The 19,548-nt window shown below is 52.2% G+C and overlaps 2 protein-coding genes across 2 annotated transcripts; one reads left to right on the top strand and one right to left on the bottom strand.

Annotated features, from left to right (window-relative positions):
• Nucleotides 1–6,406: 6,406 nt before the first annotated feature.
• Nucleotides 6,407–8,601, bottom strand: LOC144146766 (alpha-(1,3)-fucosyltransferase C-like). Its single transcript, XM_077678695.1, has 2 exons — nt 8,461–8,601; nt 6,407–8,127 (listed from the first exon to the last, which is right to left on the bottom strand). The coding sequence occupies exons 1-2, from the start codon at nt 8,484–8,486 to the stop codon at nt 6,642–6,644; spliced, it is 1,512 nt and encodes a 503-aa protein (XP_077534821.1). The 5' UTR covers nt 8,487–8,601; the 3' UTR covers nt 6,407–6,641.
• A 5,676-nt stretch (nt 8,602–14,277) lies between these two features.
• On the top strand, nt 14,278–19,217 carry LOC144146459 (solute carrier family 22 member 7-like). The gene is made up of 2 exons (XM_077678411.1): nt 14,278–14,631; nt 17,775–19,217. Exons 1-2 carry the CDS (start codon nt 14,278–14,280, stop codon nt 19,215–19,217), a joined length of 1,797 nt encoding a protein of 598 aa, XP_077534537.1.
• Nucleotides 19,218–19,548: the final 331 nt, after the last annotated feature.

Raw genomic sequence — 19,548 nt, 5'->3', positions numbered from 1 at the left:
GCGTTACAGACTGCGAGAAAGAATGAGATGAATATTTGCCCATATAGGGGTATTCTCAGGTATTACTCGATGGCGTCATCACCACTGTTCAGCCACGCCCCATCGCCCCCGATTGTCTCGAGCTCTGATCCTGCAGGCTGGAACGACCGTTTGGCTCGTTCCTTGCTCCCCGTCGCACCGCAGTCTGCTCTCCAAATAAACAACATTAATTGATTTATTGTATGGTTTAACGTGCTGACACAGCGCAGGCGATGAGGGGCGCCGTAGTTCAAGGCTCCGGATAAATTTTGACCTCCTGGGGATCTTTAACGTGCGCCGAAATCTCGTACACACGGGCGTTTTCGCTTTTCGCTGCCATCCCAATAAACAACATTTGGGTACTAAAAAGTACACCAAAGTTGAAAGATTAAAACTTAAAATATAGGAAAACTAAACGAACAGTCTGCAATATACGCCAAGTAACAACGTCGAAAAGTAGCCCCATTCCGTTGATAGTAGCCAAATCAGGGTATAAAAAGCTTAAAATGAAATGAAGAGGCCTGAATAATGTGTACGCATTCTAAGACAATTTCTGTAAAATTGTCTTTGCAAAAATTTCGTTTGGAATTTCTGTAAAATGTCTCCAGCAAGAGCACTGACTGACGGTATTTCATTTTCGATTCTGCCAGCTATTGGAGATTTGACTTTCGCAGAGCCCAAATAAAACACAGTGATGAACCCCGCTACATTACATTGCAATCAGTTTTAAAAATATGACGTAAAAGTTGCATGGACATGACAAAACACCTGCAGCGCGGTCAGCCTTAGCTAACCGACGCGCGGTTCGAAATGGCGGACGGACTGTACGTCGCTGAGTGCTTAAAACTAGTGTCACTAGATAAGGTTACAGAGTATCGTCACTCTTTTCTCCTATTGTTCCGTGCCGCCGCCCTGATCATTGGTCAGTCCGCATCACGTGACAGTTGTTTACATTGCGACGGTTCATGGGCACCGCCATTTTGTTGCTTATGCGTTTTCTGTCGGTCAGTTGTCCTCCCTGCTCGCATCGTCCCGAACGTGAATCAAAGATAACGCGCTTCGAAGCATTTCACCTGCAGAAGCGTGTCCGAAGATGCCGTGTTGCTGCGTCTTAGGCAGTGTTTACAAGCGACCTCGTCAATGAGGCCGCAGAAGCGGCAATCTGGCAACACTGATAAACACCAAAATGGCCATCTGGCAACACTGATAAACACCAAAATGGCCGCCGTTGCTCACTTGCGTGCCTCAGTGACGGTACTCTGTAACCTATCTAGTGACGCTATAGTTAAGACGTTTGAATGCTCTGCCTAAGAACTCGGGTTCGAACTGCGGGAAACATTTGAAACTTTGGTGTCGATGTGATTTCGGGCGTGGAAAATTCTGTTGACTGTATACAAAATTTACGACCCGCCGCGGTGGCTCAGTGGCTAAGGCGTTGCGCTGCTAAGTCGCGGGTTCGATTCCCGGCCGCAGCGGCCGCTTTTCTGATGGAGGCGGAAAGCGAAAACGCCCGTGTGTACGAGATTTCGGCGCTCGCTAAAGATCTTCAGGTAGCCAAAATTAAACCGGAGCCCTCCACAACGGCGCGCCTCATCACCTGCATTGCGTCGGCGCGTTAGAAGCTTCAATCAATCAATACATCAAATCAATGCAACTAACTATTCTTATTATCTATTTCTTTAATGTAGCTCTGATACGTCTGTTTTTGTTGGACTTCGCGAAAGTTCAGCTGTTGGTAACGGCCCGCTGAACAGCCGGCAAAAAAGGCTTACATAATCCTCCTTCGAAGACACGGAAACAGCAAAAGAAACGACGAAAATGGGCATTATTTTGTTTTAGAATGGCTGCGGTGATATTTCATTTCCCACCTAATAAGGTAAACTTTTCTCGCAGTGTCTGCTGTACTTATGTGCCTCTTCACTCAGTACAACGTTGTAAGTCAAGCCAAACGTCAAGCTGGGGCAACTCAATGTTCTTTCCACAATTCCCATGACGGCGCGCGATAGGAGCGTCTGGAAGAAACTACGAGCCACGCAGCATACTGAGAATGCCGGCTTCCCCCCTTGCTTGCTTACTTGCTGGCTTTATTTTTTGACGGATCATTCCTGCATTTTGTGCAACCGACGGTGTTCCCAAAGGAAAATACACCGGTGGTCTTTTACTTTTTTCCCGCAATTGCGTTTTTAAAGCGAAGCTTTTTATATATTTCTTATACGTCCGTGAGCGCCAAAAACGCAAAATTCAAAGCGTTCGGAGGACGTGTTTTTTGTCCACTCGGCTTTCCTTCACAGCCTAAAGAGAAAAACGCTTCCTGCGGTCGTAATCGAACCTGGGTCCGTCGCGTTATGAAGCTGACGTCTGTCCGACTGCATCATTCGGACACGGACGCAAATCAAAGCTCATTCATTTGATTGATTGTAGGGTTTAACGCGCCGATGAGGCACGTCGTAGTGGAAGGCTCCGGATTAATTTTGATCACCTGGGGAGCTGTCTTAACTTCACTGATGGCGAGTGCCGCACTGAAAACGCACTGCACGAAAGCCAACTCGTTGATGATGATAATTCAAAACGTTCGGATAACATGATTCGTGACCATTCAGCTTTTAGGTGCGGAGTACCTTAGGGACCGCACAATGTCCGACCGCGTCCGTACGCATAGCATTTACACTCGCAAAAAATCACACAGGCACCGGCAGGGTTCGACCCTGTGCCTGGTAAACCAGAGTTAGTGTCAGACGTCTTGCCCATTGGGCTACGACCGCAAGTAGCACCTGAGAGTCAAACGGCTTACTCCCACGCCTGTAACGGTGCGGAGTACCTTAGGACCACCCAAATGTCCGTCCGCGTCCATCCGTGAGCACACCACCATCCAGCACAAATCAAGCAAAATTCGATTTGAGCCGCGAGTTGCAGTTTTATTTAGGGAATAATCAAGGTGCAACTCACGGCTCAAATCGAATGACGGTCGAGGCGCAAATCGGGTGGCACTCGGGGCGCAAATTGGATGTCATTTCGAGTCGACGTACTCCGCACCTTAGCCATCATCCACGGAGTGGAGATGCTGCCATTTGTTCGTTAGGGCCTCAAGAAAAAAATCAAAGCCCATTTCTTAAAGAAAGATGGTTGAACGCGAAGCTTTCAGTCATACAAACCGAATCAAAGCCAGTTGAAAGCCTACGACCAGGCAACGAACCCAAGAAATGCTGCGTGACCCGAATCAAATCGCCCAATAGAACCAAAACATCGAATCGGGTCGATCAGCATTTCTTGGGTTCGTTGCCTGGTCGTAGGCTTTCGACTGGCTTTGATTCGGTTTGTATGAAAGAAAGCTTCGCGTTCAACCATCTTTCTTTAAGAAATGGGCTTTTATTTTGTAGCACTGTATTCATGAACGAACGAATTGCATCATAAAACACAGTTTCGCTCTAGAGCGTTCTCTCCTGTTCATGCGAATTCGGGTTCCCGGGGTTGTAGTTCTTATTTCCCGTTGAACATTTTTAAAGATTGCTTTCGCGATTGTGCAGCAAAGATATGCCCTAATGGAAGATGCCCGACGAAGAGGCAAGCGATAAAAAGCACATAGCACGGATTGAAGAGGTTGCTGCTTGCCTTTCTGCTCTAGAATACGCGCACATGATTGAGCGTGCGCAATTGGAATCGAAGCTCTGTCCAACGCCCACGCTTCTGTCACACGTTGGCACGAAACGTCATCACCCGAAGTCACGTGGAAGACGTGCGACAGCCGAATGGGCACTCTAACCGCGCGCAACGTGATAACGGAGTACAGGTCCGCGCAGAAGTAAACGGAGCACGGGAGCGGTGGCCGAACGGCATTGCTGCGCCGCGTATGGGCGCCGACGGGTACCATGGAGCGCCGGTCACGGCCGGACTGGAGGAGCGGTGAACGTGCCGCCGCCCTATCTGATATGTTTAATCGCCGCTCTGCTGGCGTGTCATGCTCGGCGAGACGGTCTTCAAAAGGGGCTATAGAGAGGCGCTGGTTGCATTCGCGCTCGCTGGAATCAGCGGCGACCGAATCCGCTGCTCATGAGCTGGACGAAGCTGCGCGCGCCCGGAAACGTGCTTTGTTGCGCGCTGTAAAGAGCGGCATAAAATTGTGGGCCGCTGCGGTTTTGCATAGCATGTCATTGCGATGTAATTTATTGTAAGCCGGCAACAAAATTGCCATGTAAAATATAGAAAGCACATTCACAGACATTTTCGTTGTTCGGGAAAAAAATCTCGCTTACGAGAATTAATTTTGGGTTTGGCCCAAGTTATTGCTGCCGGTCAGTGCAGGTCTGCTCTGCAGAAAGGGAAATAAAAAAAATGTCCATGCGGTGGAAATTCTATATTAGAGAACATCGTAAAGAATAGGTACAATCGTTTCCTGCTTTAACAGCGGGCCTCATGGGGCGCATATTTTGTTGTGGCATTAAAACCGACGTTGTTATTTTTAACGAGCGCCTTATATTATTCAAGAAAGTGTTGCAGATTTAAACTAAACTCAGTATTGAATTGAAAGATGGCTTCACGGCATGACTTGAAAGTCTTGCAAAAAAGCGCCGTCAAGGCCCAAAAATGACCGATGACGAACGGGAGCGAAAGGGTTAATGAAACAACAAAATATGCGTCCTATGTGGCCCGCTGTAATAGCAAACAACGATTGTACCTATTCTTTACGGTGTTCTCTAATACAGAATTTCCGCCACATGGACTTTTATTTCCCTTCCTTCACAGCAGACCTGGACTGACCGGCAGCAATAACTTGGGACAAACCCAACATTAAAGAAGAAATCTCGTAAGCGAGATTTTTTTCCCGAACAATAAAAATGTCTGTGAATGTGATTTCTATATTGTACATGGCAATTTTGTTGCCGGCTTAGAATTAATTATATCGCAACGACATGCTAAGCCAAACCGCAGCGGCCCACAATTTTATGCCGCCCTTTACAGCGCGCAGCTTCGTACAGGCAGAGTCCTTCAACGCTTCTGAAAAGTTTTGAAAAGCATTGAAGGACTCTGGTACAGGTCATGAGCAGCGGATACGGTCGCCGCTTATTGCAGCGAGCGCGAATGCAACCAGCGCCCCTCTATAGCCCAGCGCTGCCTTTTGAAGACCGTCTGGCCGAGCATGACACGCCAGCAGAGAGGCGATTAAACATATCAGATAGGGCGGCGGGGGCAGTGCGAACACACTCTTTGACCGGCGCTCCATGGTTCCCGTCGGCGCCCGTACGCGGTGCAGCGATGCAGTTCGGTCACCGCTCCCGTGCTCCGTTTACTTCTGCGCGGACCTGTACGTGTCATGCGTACTAAAATGTGTTAACCTTTCTATGTCTCTCATTTGCGTTCTTGTTCAACTTTTCTTTTTATACCTGTTAAAAATAACGGGTATTACGTGCAAAAAAGTCTTATTGTTAGCTTTTATTGTTACTTTTTTCGGTTGCCTTTATAACTGTGTGTGTTCTTTTGTCGCGATGCTGCTGTCTGAGCAAAAAGGGGACTGCGGCCTCGTCAAGCTGTCTATGACAGCTTTTTTTCGCGGTTCCTTTTTCTGTATCTGTGTTTATGTATTTGTATCTGTGTTTATGGAACAGAAATAAAGTTTCACTATTATAAAATCTTTACTAAGTACGCAGATAAAATCACCAAACTTCATTCCAAATTTATGCTTTGAAAACGAACCAAGCAAGCCACAAACTTCATTTAATAATGTTTGTGCGGTCATAGTTCCCGTAGTATGCAGCTGGCCGAGGAAGCGTATCGAGGAGCCATAGGCAAGGATAGCACGCCATCCACAATTTTTGCCCGAGAAACTGGCAATTTGTGAAAGACCGAGGAGTCACTAAAACTGAGACTAGTACGAAATCTAGCGAGCTAACAATACATACCGTGCAGCTAATTTGCACCTCAAGACGCCGAATACCGAGTGCGCGTTGGCACTCCGCAATCGAACTTCCATTTCCACCGTTTCCATGCGCCAGTTCGTTTATAACACGCATCGCGTTTATGATGGGTTTAGCGTTTGATAAAGTAAAACCACCACGCCAAAGCGTCGTGTCTAGAAATAGGGTTAGCTTGATAAATGCGCGTTCCCCCAAAAGCCAGGATTAACTGCGTGTAACTGAAATGCGCTTTGATGTAGTGAACTCGGCATATGAAAGCGATAAGGACCTCCAGCAAACAACAAGTTGGCGCAGTGGTAGGTGCGTGAATAGAGGAGAATTAGCTTACAAAACTAAGCATAAAAAACCAGTAGACAACCGGGGAAGGCAAGTGACGGTGGTTTACCCACGGTGCCCTGTCAAAAGCTTGCGGACGCATGAGCAGTGCCGAATGGCCGCAATGCACCGTGCGCGAAAGCAGACACGAATAAAGGACAGGGTACGTACAACCGCACTTTTATTACGCCCTTGTAGAAGTAGGCACGTAGCGTGTAATAAAAAAACAAACCGTATGGTGCATAAATTAACAATAAAACAGACAACGGACATCGAGCACAAGGAATAACCCACCACAAGTTACAGCACCAGGAGCTGATCTGCACTTGGCCCAGACGGTAAAGGCGACGGACCTTAGGCCTCGACGACGCACTATGTGCGCTTCACTATACCATACGCCTAAATATAGGCTTCAAAAGTAGAGTCGAGACCAAACAGCGGCTCATCCTGGCACTGCGAACGAAGAGTCCACCACTGCAGAACGTCCGGATGGGCGCCTTTCGGCATGGGCTGCTCCCACAGGCTCTCGCACAGCGGACACAGGTCGTCCATGGGGGTCGTGACGGTGCAATTTTGCTTCCACGCGAAGTAACTCTCGTACTTCGCAGGGTCATCCAAGAGGGAACGCAGATAACCGGATAGCTGTCCGTGGCCTTGCAGGTCCGACGAGGTCACGACGGAGTTGGGAGGCAGGTTCAGCACAGCGTCATGTGGTGCAAGCACGACGGGGACCACATCGTGTTCAAAGGCGTCGTAGATGAGCTCTTCGGCGCTTGAGAAACACTCGGGCGTAATCGAGACGATGATGAAGTGGTAGTCTTGGGCGATCTGGCCAATACAGCCGGCAGGAGACTTGCAGTGTGCAGCTCCGCACGCAGGAAACAGACGCAGGCGGACGGGGGTGTCGACATTGCTGGCCGCAAGATCCCCGGCCGGAGGAGGAGGAGAGTTGCGCGCCTGATCGAAACGATTAAGTTCACAGTCGGCCAGGATCCAAGCTGCATCTTTTTTCGTCTCCAAAAGGTTGGAAGCAGTCCGAGAAGATTCTTGCGTATCTGTGTCTTGTCCCCCTGCGGCCATTTTGTGGATTGCCTGTCGACTTGCTGGAACCCTTTCAAGGTCCATCACACTGGTTGTGTTCTGGCATGTCCACGTCTTGTAAGGAATTTTGACGTCCGCGTCTTCTCGGTGGCCCATGGTCCAGTTAAACCGTCTGGCCAGGTCGGGAAGCGACAGCGAGTGCTTGGTCGCCGCGCTGGAATCAGCATAGGGCAAGTGCGTGTGGACCCAGAATACCCACATCTGGAGGCTGGCATGCCAGCTGGGTAGGTCGGCGCGGCTCAAGCGGTCCGCGTGGAAGACGATGGCGTCACTCTTCGGCAGAAGTTTTCTGTCGCCCGTGACCTCGCACTCCCTGCGAGGGCTGTGCGTTGATCCCGATGAGCACGCCCTCGGGGTCTTCCCGAGCCACTCCGTTCTGGCGCTTGTTTCGAACGAAGAAGGGCGGTTCCACACCAATATTCGCGGAACGCCAACGTCGTCGGTGCGGTCTCTCCAGGGAAGCCACGGCAGTGTCGGAGCTACTGGCGCAGTACCACTCGGTTTCTCAGTGCGTCCCTGGTAGCGCCCGAGGGAGTAAAAGCCGGCCGCGGCGATGACGAAGATCACAACTGCTACCGAGATGGCAAAGGCGATCCTCCTAGAGCAGGAGTGGCAGCAGTGCGCCGGGGGAAACGGCCAGAAGTCCGAGTTGTCGCTACGCTCCCCGAAAGCCATCACCGCAGGCCGCTGGCCCTCAAGCGCTTGATACTGCTGTGGATTCAACCGGAGCCGCTCCTGTGCTGCTCGCTGAGGCGATCGTTGCAGCCGCTCTTCGGTTGACGACCTGCGAATTATGCAAGAAACGAGCGAAGAGTAAGGTAGAGCCACAAGCGATGGCGTTTGGCGGGACTACAAATTACAGCGACGAAAAAGCGAATTACTTTTCCATGTTTCACGTTTTTTGTTTTTTCATGTCCTAAATACCCTGCCGCGCGGGGAACGTTACCATGCGAATTTAGGTTCAGCTTAGGTCGAGTGCGCTGTTAACGGTCCTTTTTTTACATGTCAATGTCGAAGCTCTGCCTGAATGAAGTCCGAAAATCTGGAATTTTTGAAAAGAACTCAAACTTGCGTCGAACACTATCTCGGCATAGAAAACTGCACGCGCCAAGCTTACCGCCGCCGGGTTCCGCTCTCTGCCATGGTTGCTGTGGGACTGACTGTAGGTGTGCCGACACGCTGCCTAATATGCTCCCATGAAAACTACATTCGCCTAACTCGGGCGCATGCGCAAATGTCTCTCCGCCTAGAAGGCTGTGCTTGTAATCGATGAAAGCTGATAACTCGAGTTTCCCTGTGTTAGACGCGCCAGTTGCGCGCGTTGTCGACCAGTGACACATTTAATGATACCAAAAACACTGACGAGCGGAGACAACATGAGTCCGCGTTGTGAATGTCCCGAAACAGGCCCAAGTTGCCAGCTTGGAGGTAATCGCGCCCATGCCATCTTGATATTTGTAAGAGGAACTTACGCCCACTGGAATTCGTACGGGGGCACATGCGCAAAGCTCACAGCAATGCTCACAAAGACCTCAAGATGCCTGTCTAAAAGATACTATTTGGCTGTTTGTCAATATTTGTTATTGTTACTTGTTATTGTTATACGCGAGGGTTAGTAGACTTACTACAGAGCACTCCCTGAAAATAGACAAACACAGGTTTTTGATGCAGTTTCACAGCGGTTACATCGATTTCACAGCGACACGTTCACGTACTCATATTTTCCCCAAGCCATCAAGGAATGGAATATGTTACCCTAAAAGAAGTTATTGATTGCGCGTCTCCTAGCCTCTTCTGTCTTGGTTGTCTAATCACTACATTATTAGTACGTTATAATGTGCTTTCTTCTGTTTTCGCAAGGATGTTTCATTCTATATGTCGCTGCGCTGTTCTTATCGACATGATTGCTTTTAAACCGAGGCCAAGTCTTTTGTAACACTTGTTGAACCATATGTGAATGATCATGTATGTTGACGACCCTTCACTATTGTATACCCTTTCCTTCAAAAGCCTTTATTCCGCTAGCATGTATGTTCAAAATAAATAGATTAGTTAAGCGGGAATCGTAGGTGGCGCCCGACATAATAAATCCCCCCTGCCGAGGCACCGGCACACAACGATTAAAGAACTTGATATAAAAGCAAGTGACACGTGGCTCTAAACAAAAACTAAAAGGTTTATTTTCTTGGTTTATATTGCTTTGTCGGAGAAGAAAGCAAAAATAAAACATGCGATTAGGTCACAACTGGACACCGATGGAGTGGTGTAATGGCAGTAAGAACATCTGGAGGGGGGGGGGGGTGGTAGGTGAGGGGTATACCACCTGCGAAGCATTTCGAGTGTGTATGCTGAATTTGCAATATATTTTTTTAAAAGACTTCGCCTGAGCGGGAAAGAGAAGGTAGGCGGCTTAGTTAGCCAGCTGGAGTTTGTGCTTCTAGTCGGGAGCGTCGATCCTTCTTGCGCTGGTGCATGCGCATCGCTGGGGAGGGCGAAGGGGACCGTGATGGCCTTATTCCAGGCACCAGTGGAGGATGGAAGGGGGAGCTCTCTTGAGCGGTCTCATGGGCCCTGGAACTTAATTCATGTGCTATAATGATGATGACAACGATGATGCCCTTGAGATGTTGGGCACGTACCCACGCGGGGGATTTGCCAGGGATAAAGTGTTGACTGTGCTCCGGTTCGTGCTATTCAGTAGGTGTCGGTCGCCGTTCGCAGCTGGCGCATGTGCGCGCGACACGCCTCAGTGGAAGCTAATAAGCATCGTAGCTTGCATCAGGCCACATCTCAGGTGCACTCGCTCGCTCTCCTCATGCAGATCACCTTCTGGCGGGGCATGAGTAGGCCTCGCGTGGTTGGCTCCGCGGAAGAGCGGCCAGCCATTGAAGGGCGTAACCGTTCCCGATCTGCATTCGGGTGGCACGGGTAACAGTTGCGTTCGAAAGGGTGTCCTTTTGGTCGATTACTTACTGGGTTTTCAACGCGGTCATTGCGTATCTGTTTTGATCGTATTCGTATTCACTGATGTCAAGCTTCGTATGCACCCCCGGTGATGCTGATGATAATGACTTTATTAACAGCGGAGCTGTTTTACAAGCCGTAAGGTCGCCGTTGCAGGAAAAGAATACCAAGAAATGCCGAGCGCTTGTGAGCCCGCGCCCCGAGGTTACCGCCGGGCGTCCACGGGACGCGCTGTGGCTTCAGCAAGAAAAAAAAGACTGGCAAAAAATTCGAGGAGCGAGAAAATGCCGAGCGCTCGTGAGCGCGTGCCTCGCGGTGATCACCCGGCTAGCGCAGTGGGTTTAACAAAAAATATAGATGGGCGGACGCAAACAGCCGGTCGGTCATCGTACGCTTAAGAGAAGTAAATCGGTTCCAAGGCGCAGGATACAATCGAATACCTTCCCCCACCTCAACCTGTGCCACCGCAACTTCCCATGTACGTACAGAGATCAGTGCAAGTGGTGCTGCGCAGTAACCGCCACGCTCCCACACGTTTTAGGGGTGTCCCATTAAACCAGAGACACCCACATCAGGTGTACGCATTACAAGACACGAGAATTGGGAGGCCGCACTGGTTAGCTCCCAACGCCACGTCCAAACAGCAGTCGTCCAGCCGGCGGTAGACGCCGCAGGGAACGAGGGTTTCTGACTGCCGTCTGAAGCGACGCTTGGATTGGATTGGATAAACTTTATTTAAGCCAGCAGAACGGTGTTTTTATGCGCCGCGAGGCGGGCCTCGGCGTTGTCCTGGTAGTTAGCTATTGCTCAGCCGAGACGTCAGCTCGCCGTTGCCGGCTCGCGAGTCTCCTGCCTTTCGATCGCCCGCAGGACCTGCTGGTCGGCCCAGAGTTGATGCTCGTAGATGTGGCTCCTTGCGGCTTCCTCAAGCCGTGGCGGGATGGTTCTTGACGCCGCTTCAGGGTTCATGATGCAGGGCTCATGATACAGTTCCACAAGAATGTGCTTTTTGTCTGTAGTCTCCCGGCAGCCGAGCTTGCACTGGTCGGTCGGGTAGGCCTCCGGATACATTCGGTGCATCAGAGCCGGAATAGGTAGGGACCGGTCTCAAGCTGCCTTAGTATTACTGCCTCCGCCCGGCTCGACCCCGGGTTCGATGGTGGGAGAGTTATACGAGCCAGGTGGTAGGTCTTGGTGATTTCGCCAACTCCGTCATTCGGTCCTTGTCACCGAACTACGTTAGACAGTCAGTTGCGGAAGCGCGGTTAATTAGTGCTCGCGCCTCCGCATGTGCCGTCTCGTTGTTGTTTGCGTTGTGACTGGACGCGCCCTTGCTAGCATGCGCAGGGATCCACTTGACTCGAACAGTCCTTGGGCCTTCTAGACGAGCATTGCGCATCACCTGCAGAGCTGCTTTGCATATGCGTTCCTTGGCGTAGTTTCGTGCTGCCGTTCTTGAGTCGCCGATCACAGACTGACAGCCTGTGTCGGTAATGGCCGGGATGATGGTCACCTCCTCTGCGAGTTCTGCTTTGGTGCACTTGAGGTTTGCCGACGTCACAGTATCTCCGGTGGTTGCGTCTATCACAACTGCAGCGAAAGCTTCATGTTGATATTCCGCCACATCTACGTTGCAAGCGTGCTTATTCTTGGCGTGTAAGCCGACGAGGTCTTTAGCCCTTGCCGCCCTCCCTCCCTTGTAGTCTTGGTCCATGTTCTTCGGTAGAAGATATACGCTGATCAGGCGACGCGGCGGGTCTAGGATGGCGAGTTTGTCGTCAGCTCCACTGTGGCGTACATATCCTAGGTTCCCTAGAATAGTTCTTCCAGTCTTCGTTGTAGATAGACGTTCGAGCTGGGCCGTACGTTGTGCTTCTGCTATCTCCTCGAGCGTAGTATGAACTACTTACTTGAGGAGGAGTGGTGTGCTTGTAGATTCAAACAGGCCTAGCGCGGACTTGTAGGCGTTGGGTATGATGGCGTTGATCTTATTACACTCGTGCTGTAACCAGTTGTGGTAGGCCGCGACATGCGTGGTGTGGCTGATCACATAGGAGTGGACTAGCCTGATCAGAGCGTCCTCCTTAATGCCAGCTTTCCGTGACGTGACTCACCGGATGAGCCTCATGGTGTTCGCGGTCTCGGCTGTGATGCGTGCGATAGTCTCACCGTTTCTGGGGGGCCGTTCGATGATCATGTCGAGTACTCTGATCTGGCTGGCTTCGGAAACAACTTGACCAGACAGCGAAGCGATCCTGATCGTACCTTGTTTTCTGCCCCTGATGCTACTCCTCCGTGGTGATATAACTAGGAGTTCCGATTTTCTTGGAGAGCAAACAGGTCCTGAGCCATCCATATATTCTTCAATGGCGTCGACTGCTTCTTGCAGTTTGGTCTCAACGTGGCCGACTAAACCCCTGTTTATCCACAGTGTAATATCATCTGCATAGGTTTTGTGCCGGATCCTTACTCTGGCGAGTCTGTTGGCTACTCCAATAATTACCAGAGTGAATAGTAATGGCGCAATCACGGATCCTCGCGGAGTGCCAGTACTGCCTAGCTTCTTACCCTCTAGTTCTAAATCACCCCCTCCTAGATGAGTGGTTCTACCCGTTACGAAGTCCTTGATGTAGTTATATCTACGTTCACCCATGTTGAGCTTAGAAACTTGCGACAATATCGCAGAGTGCTTGGCGTTACCGAAAGCGCTCTGGAGATCAAGCCATAGGATCGCGTTATTGTCTCTTGAGGCGCCGGAGTCACCGATAATTTCGTGCTTCAACTGAAGCATCGCATCTTGGGTACTTAATCTTTTTTGAAATCCGAAAACCATGTTTGGGTATAGGACCTCCCTCTCCAGCTAGTCATGCCATCGATTCATGAGGACATGCTCCAGCATCTTGCCTACAGACGACGTAGGCGCTATGGGCCTTAGATTGTCCGTGTCCGGCGGTTTACGCGGCTTAGGGAAGGACGAGGACACTGCCACTCCAAAGCACTGACTTCATCTGAACAACAATAAATTGGGACGGCAATAAAGTTTTCATCATCATCCCCATCTTCGTACATGACAACGAGTACAAGCACTACATTATGCAAATAAACGCGATACTGAAACTAATTACATGTGTCCATGAATGATCACCTGCAACAGCTTCGCAATCCAAGTATTGCGGGGGAGTGCAAGCTTTCTGAGAGTTTTTCCTTCTTCAAACTGGGGGAAAGGAGGAAGGGAATGTGGCAGCCTTCATGGATTCCTCCCCTCAGGTGGCGGCCTGTAGCCCTTGAGCGCGAGCGGCGTTTTCAGCCAGTTGGAGGACGTTGATCTGTCTTTCGGTACTGTTCCCAGAGGGAAGGGGTTCGTTCATTTTTATCTGGTGTCCTTAAAAAAAATACCCACCCTTAGGTAGTTGATCCTGACATACGTTGTAGAAACGAAACTAGAGGGCGCTGCAATTTTCATGGGGCGGCCAAAAATGTCTCGCGTGGGAGAGTCCGTTTCCCTGTACGTACATTCCCAGAATTTCCTGTGCGGACCTAGCGCCACCTCCTCCTTCGTTTGGGACACTCCTATTCCTTTGCGCTACAGCTAAAAGAGCTCCTCTATACTGCCTCAGTACCCTAGTGGGTACAATCACGGGTTTTGGAACAAACTGCCCGGTTCGAGCCCAAGAAATGAAAATGCGTTTTTTAAGAAACAATTTTTTATTATAAAATGTTCTCCTTGGTCAACTGAGTGCAGTCTTTACGCAAATAAAATGTTTTGGTACCTTTTAAGCATCTTTAGTGGCAGGGCACCACATATCAACGCGCTCAATCAGCGTTCTGCATCGCAACTGAACTGGAGGGCGTGTATCTATACTGGAACTGAATATTGCGTCTCGCGGCTCGCAAGGATCATCGTCACAATCATTCCCCTCCGCGATCAGCGCGCACACGCTCCTCGCGTGCAGAAGAACGAAGCCGAGCCATGCGCAAGAGCCTTCCGCCTACGCCCGTCCCAACGACGGCCGAGGCCTCCCCAGCGCGCAGCGTCGACCAGGTCGTCGCGGAGGGAGGCGCCGTTGCCGCGGCGAGCGTCGCGCAGGTCTCGGGCCAGGGCCCGTTCCAGCTGCAGCTGTTCGCCTGCGGCGTGCTGTCGACGAGCGTGATGCTGGCCCACTCGCTCGCCTACCGCCTGCTGGCGCGCCCTGCCCGCCACTGGTGCGCGCCGCCCGAGGGCGACCTGACGCTGCTGGAGCCGCACGTGTGGAGGAACGTGGCCATCCCCGTTCTGGCCGACGGAAGCCTCAGCCGCTGCACCGTCTACGAGCCGCCCGTGCCGGTGAGCGAAGTTCCACGGGCGGCGAGTCGCTGTCAACCAGGCAGTGTCTGTTATCTCACGGCAGCCAGTGGCAAATACGCACCCGAACTTCTCTCGTTAAGCGCGCCATCTGGGGTATTGTTGGGTCAATTATTCCGCGAAAACCCCATTTGCCGCTGGCTGCACTGTGCCTGTGCCGACGAAGGGTCGAGACTGAAGCCGGTGACTGAAGCCGACGGTGCCGACCTTCGTCGGCAAGACAAAGCAGATTCTATGTTAGCAGCACTCAGCGAGACCCCGTGCCCCTTGCTCTCGCGCGCCCGCACTGCTTATCCCTCCATGTCGGTCGGGCCGCCGCGCGAGGAGGCGGCTCTCGATCCAGCGTTGCCACTGGAGCTGGTGCTACGCTAGTATACAATGAAGTATAACCAAGGTAGTGTCTATTCTCCCGGCAACCGTGAGAATTAGCGTCAGAAATCTCTCACTGCAGTCGTCTCTCATTGGCCATGAACGCTTCCCTGAGATTCTATGGGATAAATATTCCCTAAAAAAACTCCCACCTCCCCTCGCGGGAACCGCTGTGTAGATGCGACACATAGGGGGTTCACGTTGCAGTGTTGGACAGCGGAGGAACGGCGCTGGAACGATGGTGCGGAGCGGCGCAGGCACCGCGTTTTATAGCGCGCATAACAGGATTATGCGCGCATATAACGCATAATCCTGTCTTTTGTTTAATCCCAAAGCAGTGCGATTCAGCGAATGTTGCCAAGGAAGCCTGCAGGGCGGCTCCAGCGAAAGGGAAGCGTATGGTCCTTGGTTGCTTGTTTGGACTTGTGGGCATCGAGGCATCGAGAAGGCATACGAGGCGGCGCAGAAAGTTCTGATCAATGGCGGAACCTTGAACTCCCTCTCACCTAAAAGAGGCTGTGTCGTCTATCCGGTGTGCGGCGGGCTGTGCTGTGGGCCGGATGCGATTGGGAAGGTTAGATGCTAGGTCTGTATCTTGCCAACGTGATAAAAACCCTGGACGGCCTCGCTTCCGACGTCCCCTAGGTGGCCTGGTACCCAGTCCACCCGCGTTGCAATTCACGGCGCATCGGTTGCAGGCAGTCTGTGTTTGACGAGGTTGGTAGTCCAAGCTCACCCTGCCTCTCTCCGCTTACCGCGCCGGCTCGTCCAGGCTGGCTGCCGTGACATAAGGGAGTTTTAGTACGACGTTTGTTGCCTTAGCGTACGGTAAATGCTAAATTTTTGCGTCACGCAACGTAAACACCGCGAGAGGAGTATTAGTAGAGCGTCCCATGTCTTGCGTAGCGACACGCTAATGCTTACGGCGTCATTTGTCGAATGTTTTGCGAAATGACTCGCCGGCTAATCTGTGGGCGGAGTGCCGGTGTGCCTGGACATTTTACGATTATCCAAACAAGTGCAAACAAACGCTTTCCCGTTGGTATGGAATGCAACACGGCCATAACACATGAATATTCTCTTACCTTGCATTGAAGCCCCGTGGCACTTCTTTCGTGCAATCTCACAGAACGCCCTGAACCGAATGCCCGGATTTGACGCATACATGTTATTCAACTTCAAAACAATCCAGAGATGCGTTTCGAACGAACTCAGAATTACGTCATGCATTGCAAGTCCGAACAGCGATTGACAGGCGATCAATTGCCTCCTCCTGCCCGTCGTAAATTCGACACTCACCTCGCGCGCGGTTTGCGGGGACGAACAGTAAGTCACTTAACTCTGACGCGCAAGCCGAGAAAGCTTTTAGCCACGCACAATGCACATACCCGATGCGAGGTTGAGTCGTACGTCGCTCGAGAAAGATGATCCAGAGCATGTGAAGCACAGCCCAACCGCAGAAGCACAACGCCGCATTTCATCGCGACGCGAACGCGTTCACAACACACACACGCAGCTTCGGTCGCTGGCTTGGCTGCATAGCTTCGTTCGGACAGTCAGCGATGTCACGACGATACAGAGCTACACGAGGGCGACGTGCTAACAACTCGGCGCATTTAAAAATACAGGAGCAAAGAACTTGGCCCATCGGAAGCAAACTAATTACTGTCTACAGAAGAGCGGAACCGGCGGAACCGCGGATGGTTGTCGCGCTACTTGCTGCCATGTTGGAAACGCAAGCGGACTCACGTACGCGCGCTATTTTGCTGAAATAGCGTCCGCTCGTCTTCCGTCCGCTAAACGCAGAAGCGGCTTAGCGTACGGCGCATGCGCAGTGCGTGCGACGCAAAGAAATAGCGTTCGCTAACTGTTTGCGTACGGCTGCGTACGCAATTCTAAAACGTTCTATAACAGTTGGTGGATGCGTCGACGGCCGCGTTGGTGAAGTTTGCGTCCTCTTTCATGTCTGATCGGGCTATGGTCGCGCCGCTATGGTTGCCTCCGGTAGGCACTGGGCGATTACGGGAGTGCGGACAAGGTCGTCGCCCCAGTTCATGTTGGACGCGCAATGATGGATCGAGCGACTCACTCTCCCCAGGTCTCGCCAAAGGGCGAGTGCAGTTGAGGGGGCGGGAGGGGCGTCTAGATAGAGAAATTCGTTTCCACTCTGATCGCGCAGCAGGTAGTGCGAAGTAGCTGAACTTTGCTGGAGGCTACATTTCTGATAGGGCGGAAACTGCAAAACGCCTGTGAGTAGGGTTGGGAGTGCAACTATCCCAAATTCTTAATCGCTAACTCGCTAGTGTTTCGTAGCCAGGACGAAGCCACTACGCGTGAAATATTTGTTTGTCAATGTATTAACGTAAGCGACTTCGTTACTGGGACATTGAAACGTTAAAACGGCGCCGAAGGACGAGGCTTAAAGAAGAGCACACTCAGGACTAGCGCTGGACCAGAACTGGATTTTTTCGCTCGTACAGAAAGAGATATACAAACGGAAATTTAGGCACCCGTCTTCGTCGCGAAATTCCCCGTTAGTTCTCCCGTATCCGCGCCTGCACAGTTTCCGTATCTTTTTCGTGTAGGAATGATCAAATCCATCTGATGTCCAGCTCTAGTCCTGTGTCCTGTTCCTTCAGTCTTGTATTTACGGCGCAGTTTAAATGTTTCAGTGCTTCTTGATTGCCTTTTGATGCTCCCATTCTGCACACTTGCTGCACCCTGCAGTTAAGACGGGACTTTTCCTCCGAATGCAGGACCTGATGGCCAACGAGAGACGCGAGGTCCCGTGCAAGCGGTGGGCCTACGAGACGGCCAGCGTGCATGACAGCATCGTCAGCGAATGGAACCTGGTGTGCAGCCGCCGCTGGCTGCTGCAGTTGTCGTTGGCGCTGTACTCAGTCAGCGCTCTGCTGTGCATACCGCTCGTCGGCGCGGCGGGCGACTGCGTGGGCCGCAAGCCCGTGGCGACGACCAGTGTGGCCGTTCTGCTGCTCGCCGGCGTCAGCTGCGGCGTCGCGGGCTCGTTCGACTTCTTCGTCGTGGCCCGGATGTTCGTGTCGGGCGCCTCGTGCACCGTCCAGGTGGCCCTATTCGTGCTACTCTACGAGGTGTGCGACGACCACCACCGGACGCTGTTTGGCCTGCTCTACAATGGCCTGGGCACGGCGCTTCTCTCGATCACCTCCGCGCTCATCAGCACCCTCCAACTGCGCTGGCAGCTGACGCAGGTCGTCCTCATGGCGCTCACGTCGCTTCTCGTCTCGGTCGGTTTCGTCCTCGTGGAGTCGCCCGACTGGCTACTGGCCACGTCGCAGCGCTGCGCCGCCAAAAATGCGGCGCTCGCCATGGCCCACGCCAACGGCGTTCCGCCGTCCTCCGCGATGGTGGCCTTCGACGTGTTCGTGGCCCACTGGAACGCCGACCAACCTGCGCAAGAGACGCCCTTCCGCGTCACGCAGACGCAGCCGTTCAGGAGGACCGTGTTGCGGCACAGCCAGGTGGCGTACCTCATCTCCTGGTTCGCTGTCGTGTTCGTCCTCGACGTGGTCAACCTTCATGGTGCGGACGTAGTGGAGCGCACGTTCCGGAGCAGCATGCCACTGGTGGTCCTCCTTGGCCCGCTCTACTGGGCAGTGTACTGGAGCGTGACACTTCGCGGCCGTAGGTTCACGCTCGCCACGTTGCTTGGGCTTCTGGGCGCGACCCTCGCGCTTGAGGTGGCTGCGATCAAGTTCGACGTCGACCTCTTGGTGATCGGCACGACGGCCACCAACGTGGCGCTGGCGACCGCGGCGCTGAGCGTCTGCTTAATTTCTTCGGCCAAGCACTTCGCGACCAATGTGCGCTGCCTCGGCCTCTGCGCCTACTACTCGTCCGGTCGCCTGGGCGGCCTGGTAGCGATGCTCGCCTGGAACGCATCGGCGGTGCAACTACGCGGAGCCGCGGCCGTACTCGTGCTCCTCAGCCTCGTCGCGCAAGTCATGTCGCCAGACGTCGTCGGCACCGATGGGGCCCAAGAGCGCCGAAACGAGGCGGAGCGTAAAAGGACCTCGCATGAGTCGCTCGCACCCCCCAAGCCGCCTCCGACAGCTGCCCTGGCGAGGCGATCGTCACTTAAGAAGTCGACTACCCTCAAGAAGGCTGCCTCCAAACCCGTTAGTCCACGCTCTGCGCACGTGAAAACTTCCGTGGAATAGACGCCAGTCGTGTCGTGCGCGCGCTGGTTGTCTTCGGCGTAGTCTGTTGGTTTTATTTTTATTCGTCGGAAATATCCGTCGGATGCATGTTCCCCATCGAATAGATTTTTTGCCGGCTTATATTTGCACGTCGCCACGTTTGCCGTACCGTCTCAACTTTTTTTTCAGGCCTCTTACAGGAACGGTGTGTGGACGCTTCCGCTTTCCGAGAAAAGATTTTCAATTTATTCTTTCGTTCGTTTCCATCACTCTTGCTACGCTCGTTAGGAATTTCCTGCGTTCCGGCTTGTACAGTGCTTCTGTCTTGGCCGCAATACGGGGATTCACGTGA

The sequence above is a fragment of the Haemaphysalis longicornis genome, unplaced genomic scaffold, assembly GCF_048455015.1.
Source record: "Haemaphysalis longicornis isolate Haplotype H1 unplaced genomic scaffold, Haemaphysalis longicornis Haplotype H1 scaffold_7, whole genome shotgun sequence".
NCBI lineage: Eukaryota > Metazoa > Arthropoda > Arachnida > Ixodida > Ixodidae > Haemaphysalis > Haemaphysalis longicornis.
This window is presented reverse-complemented; position numbering and strand designations above follow the sequence as displayed.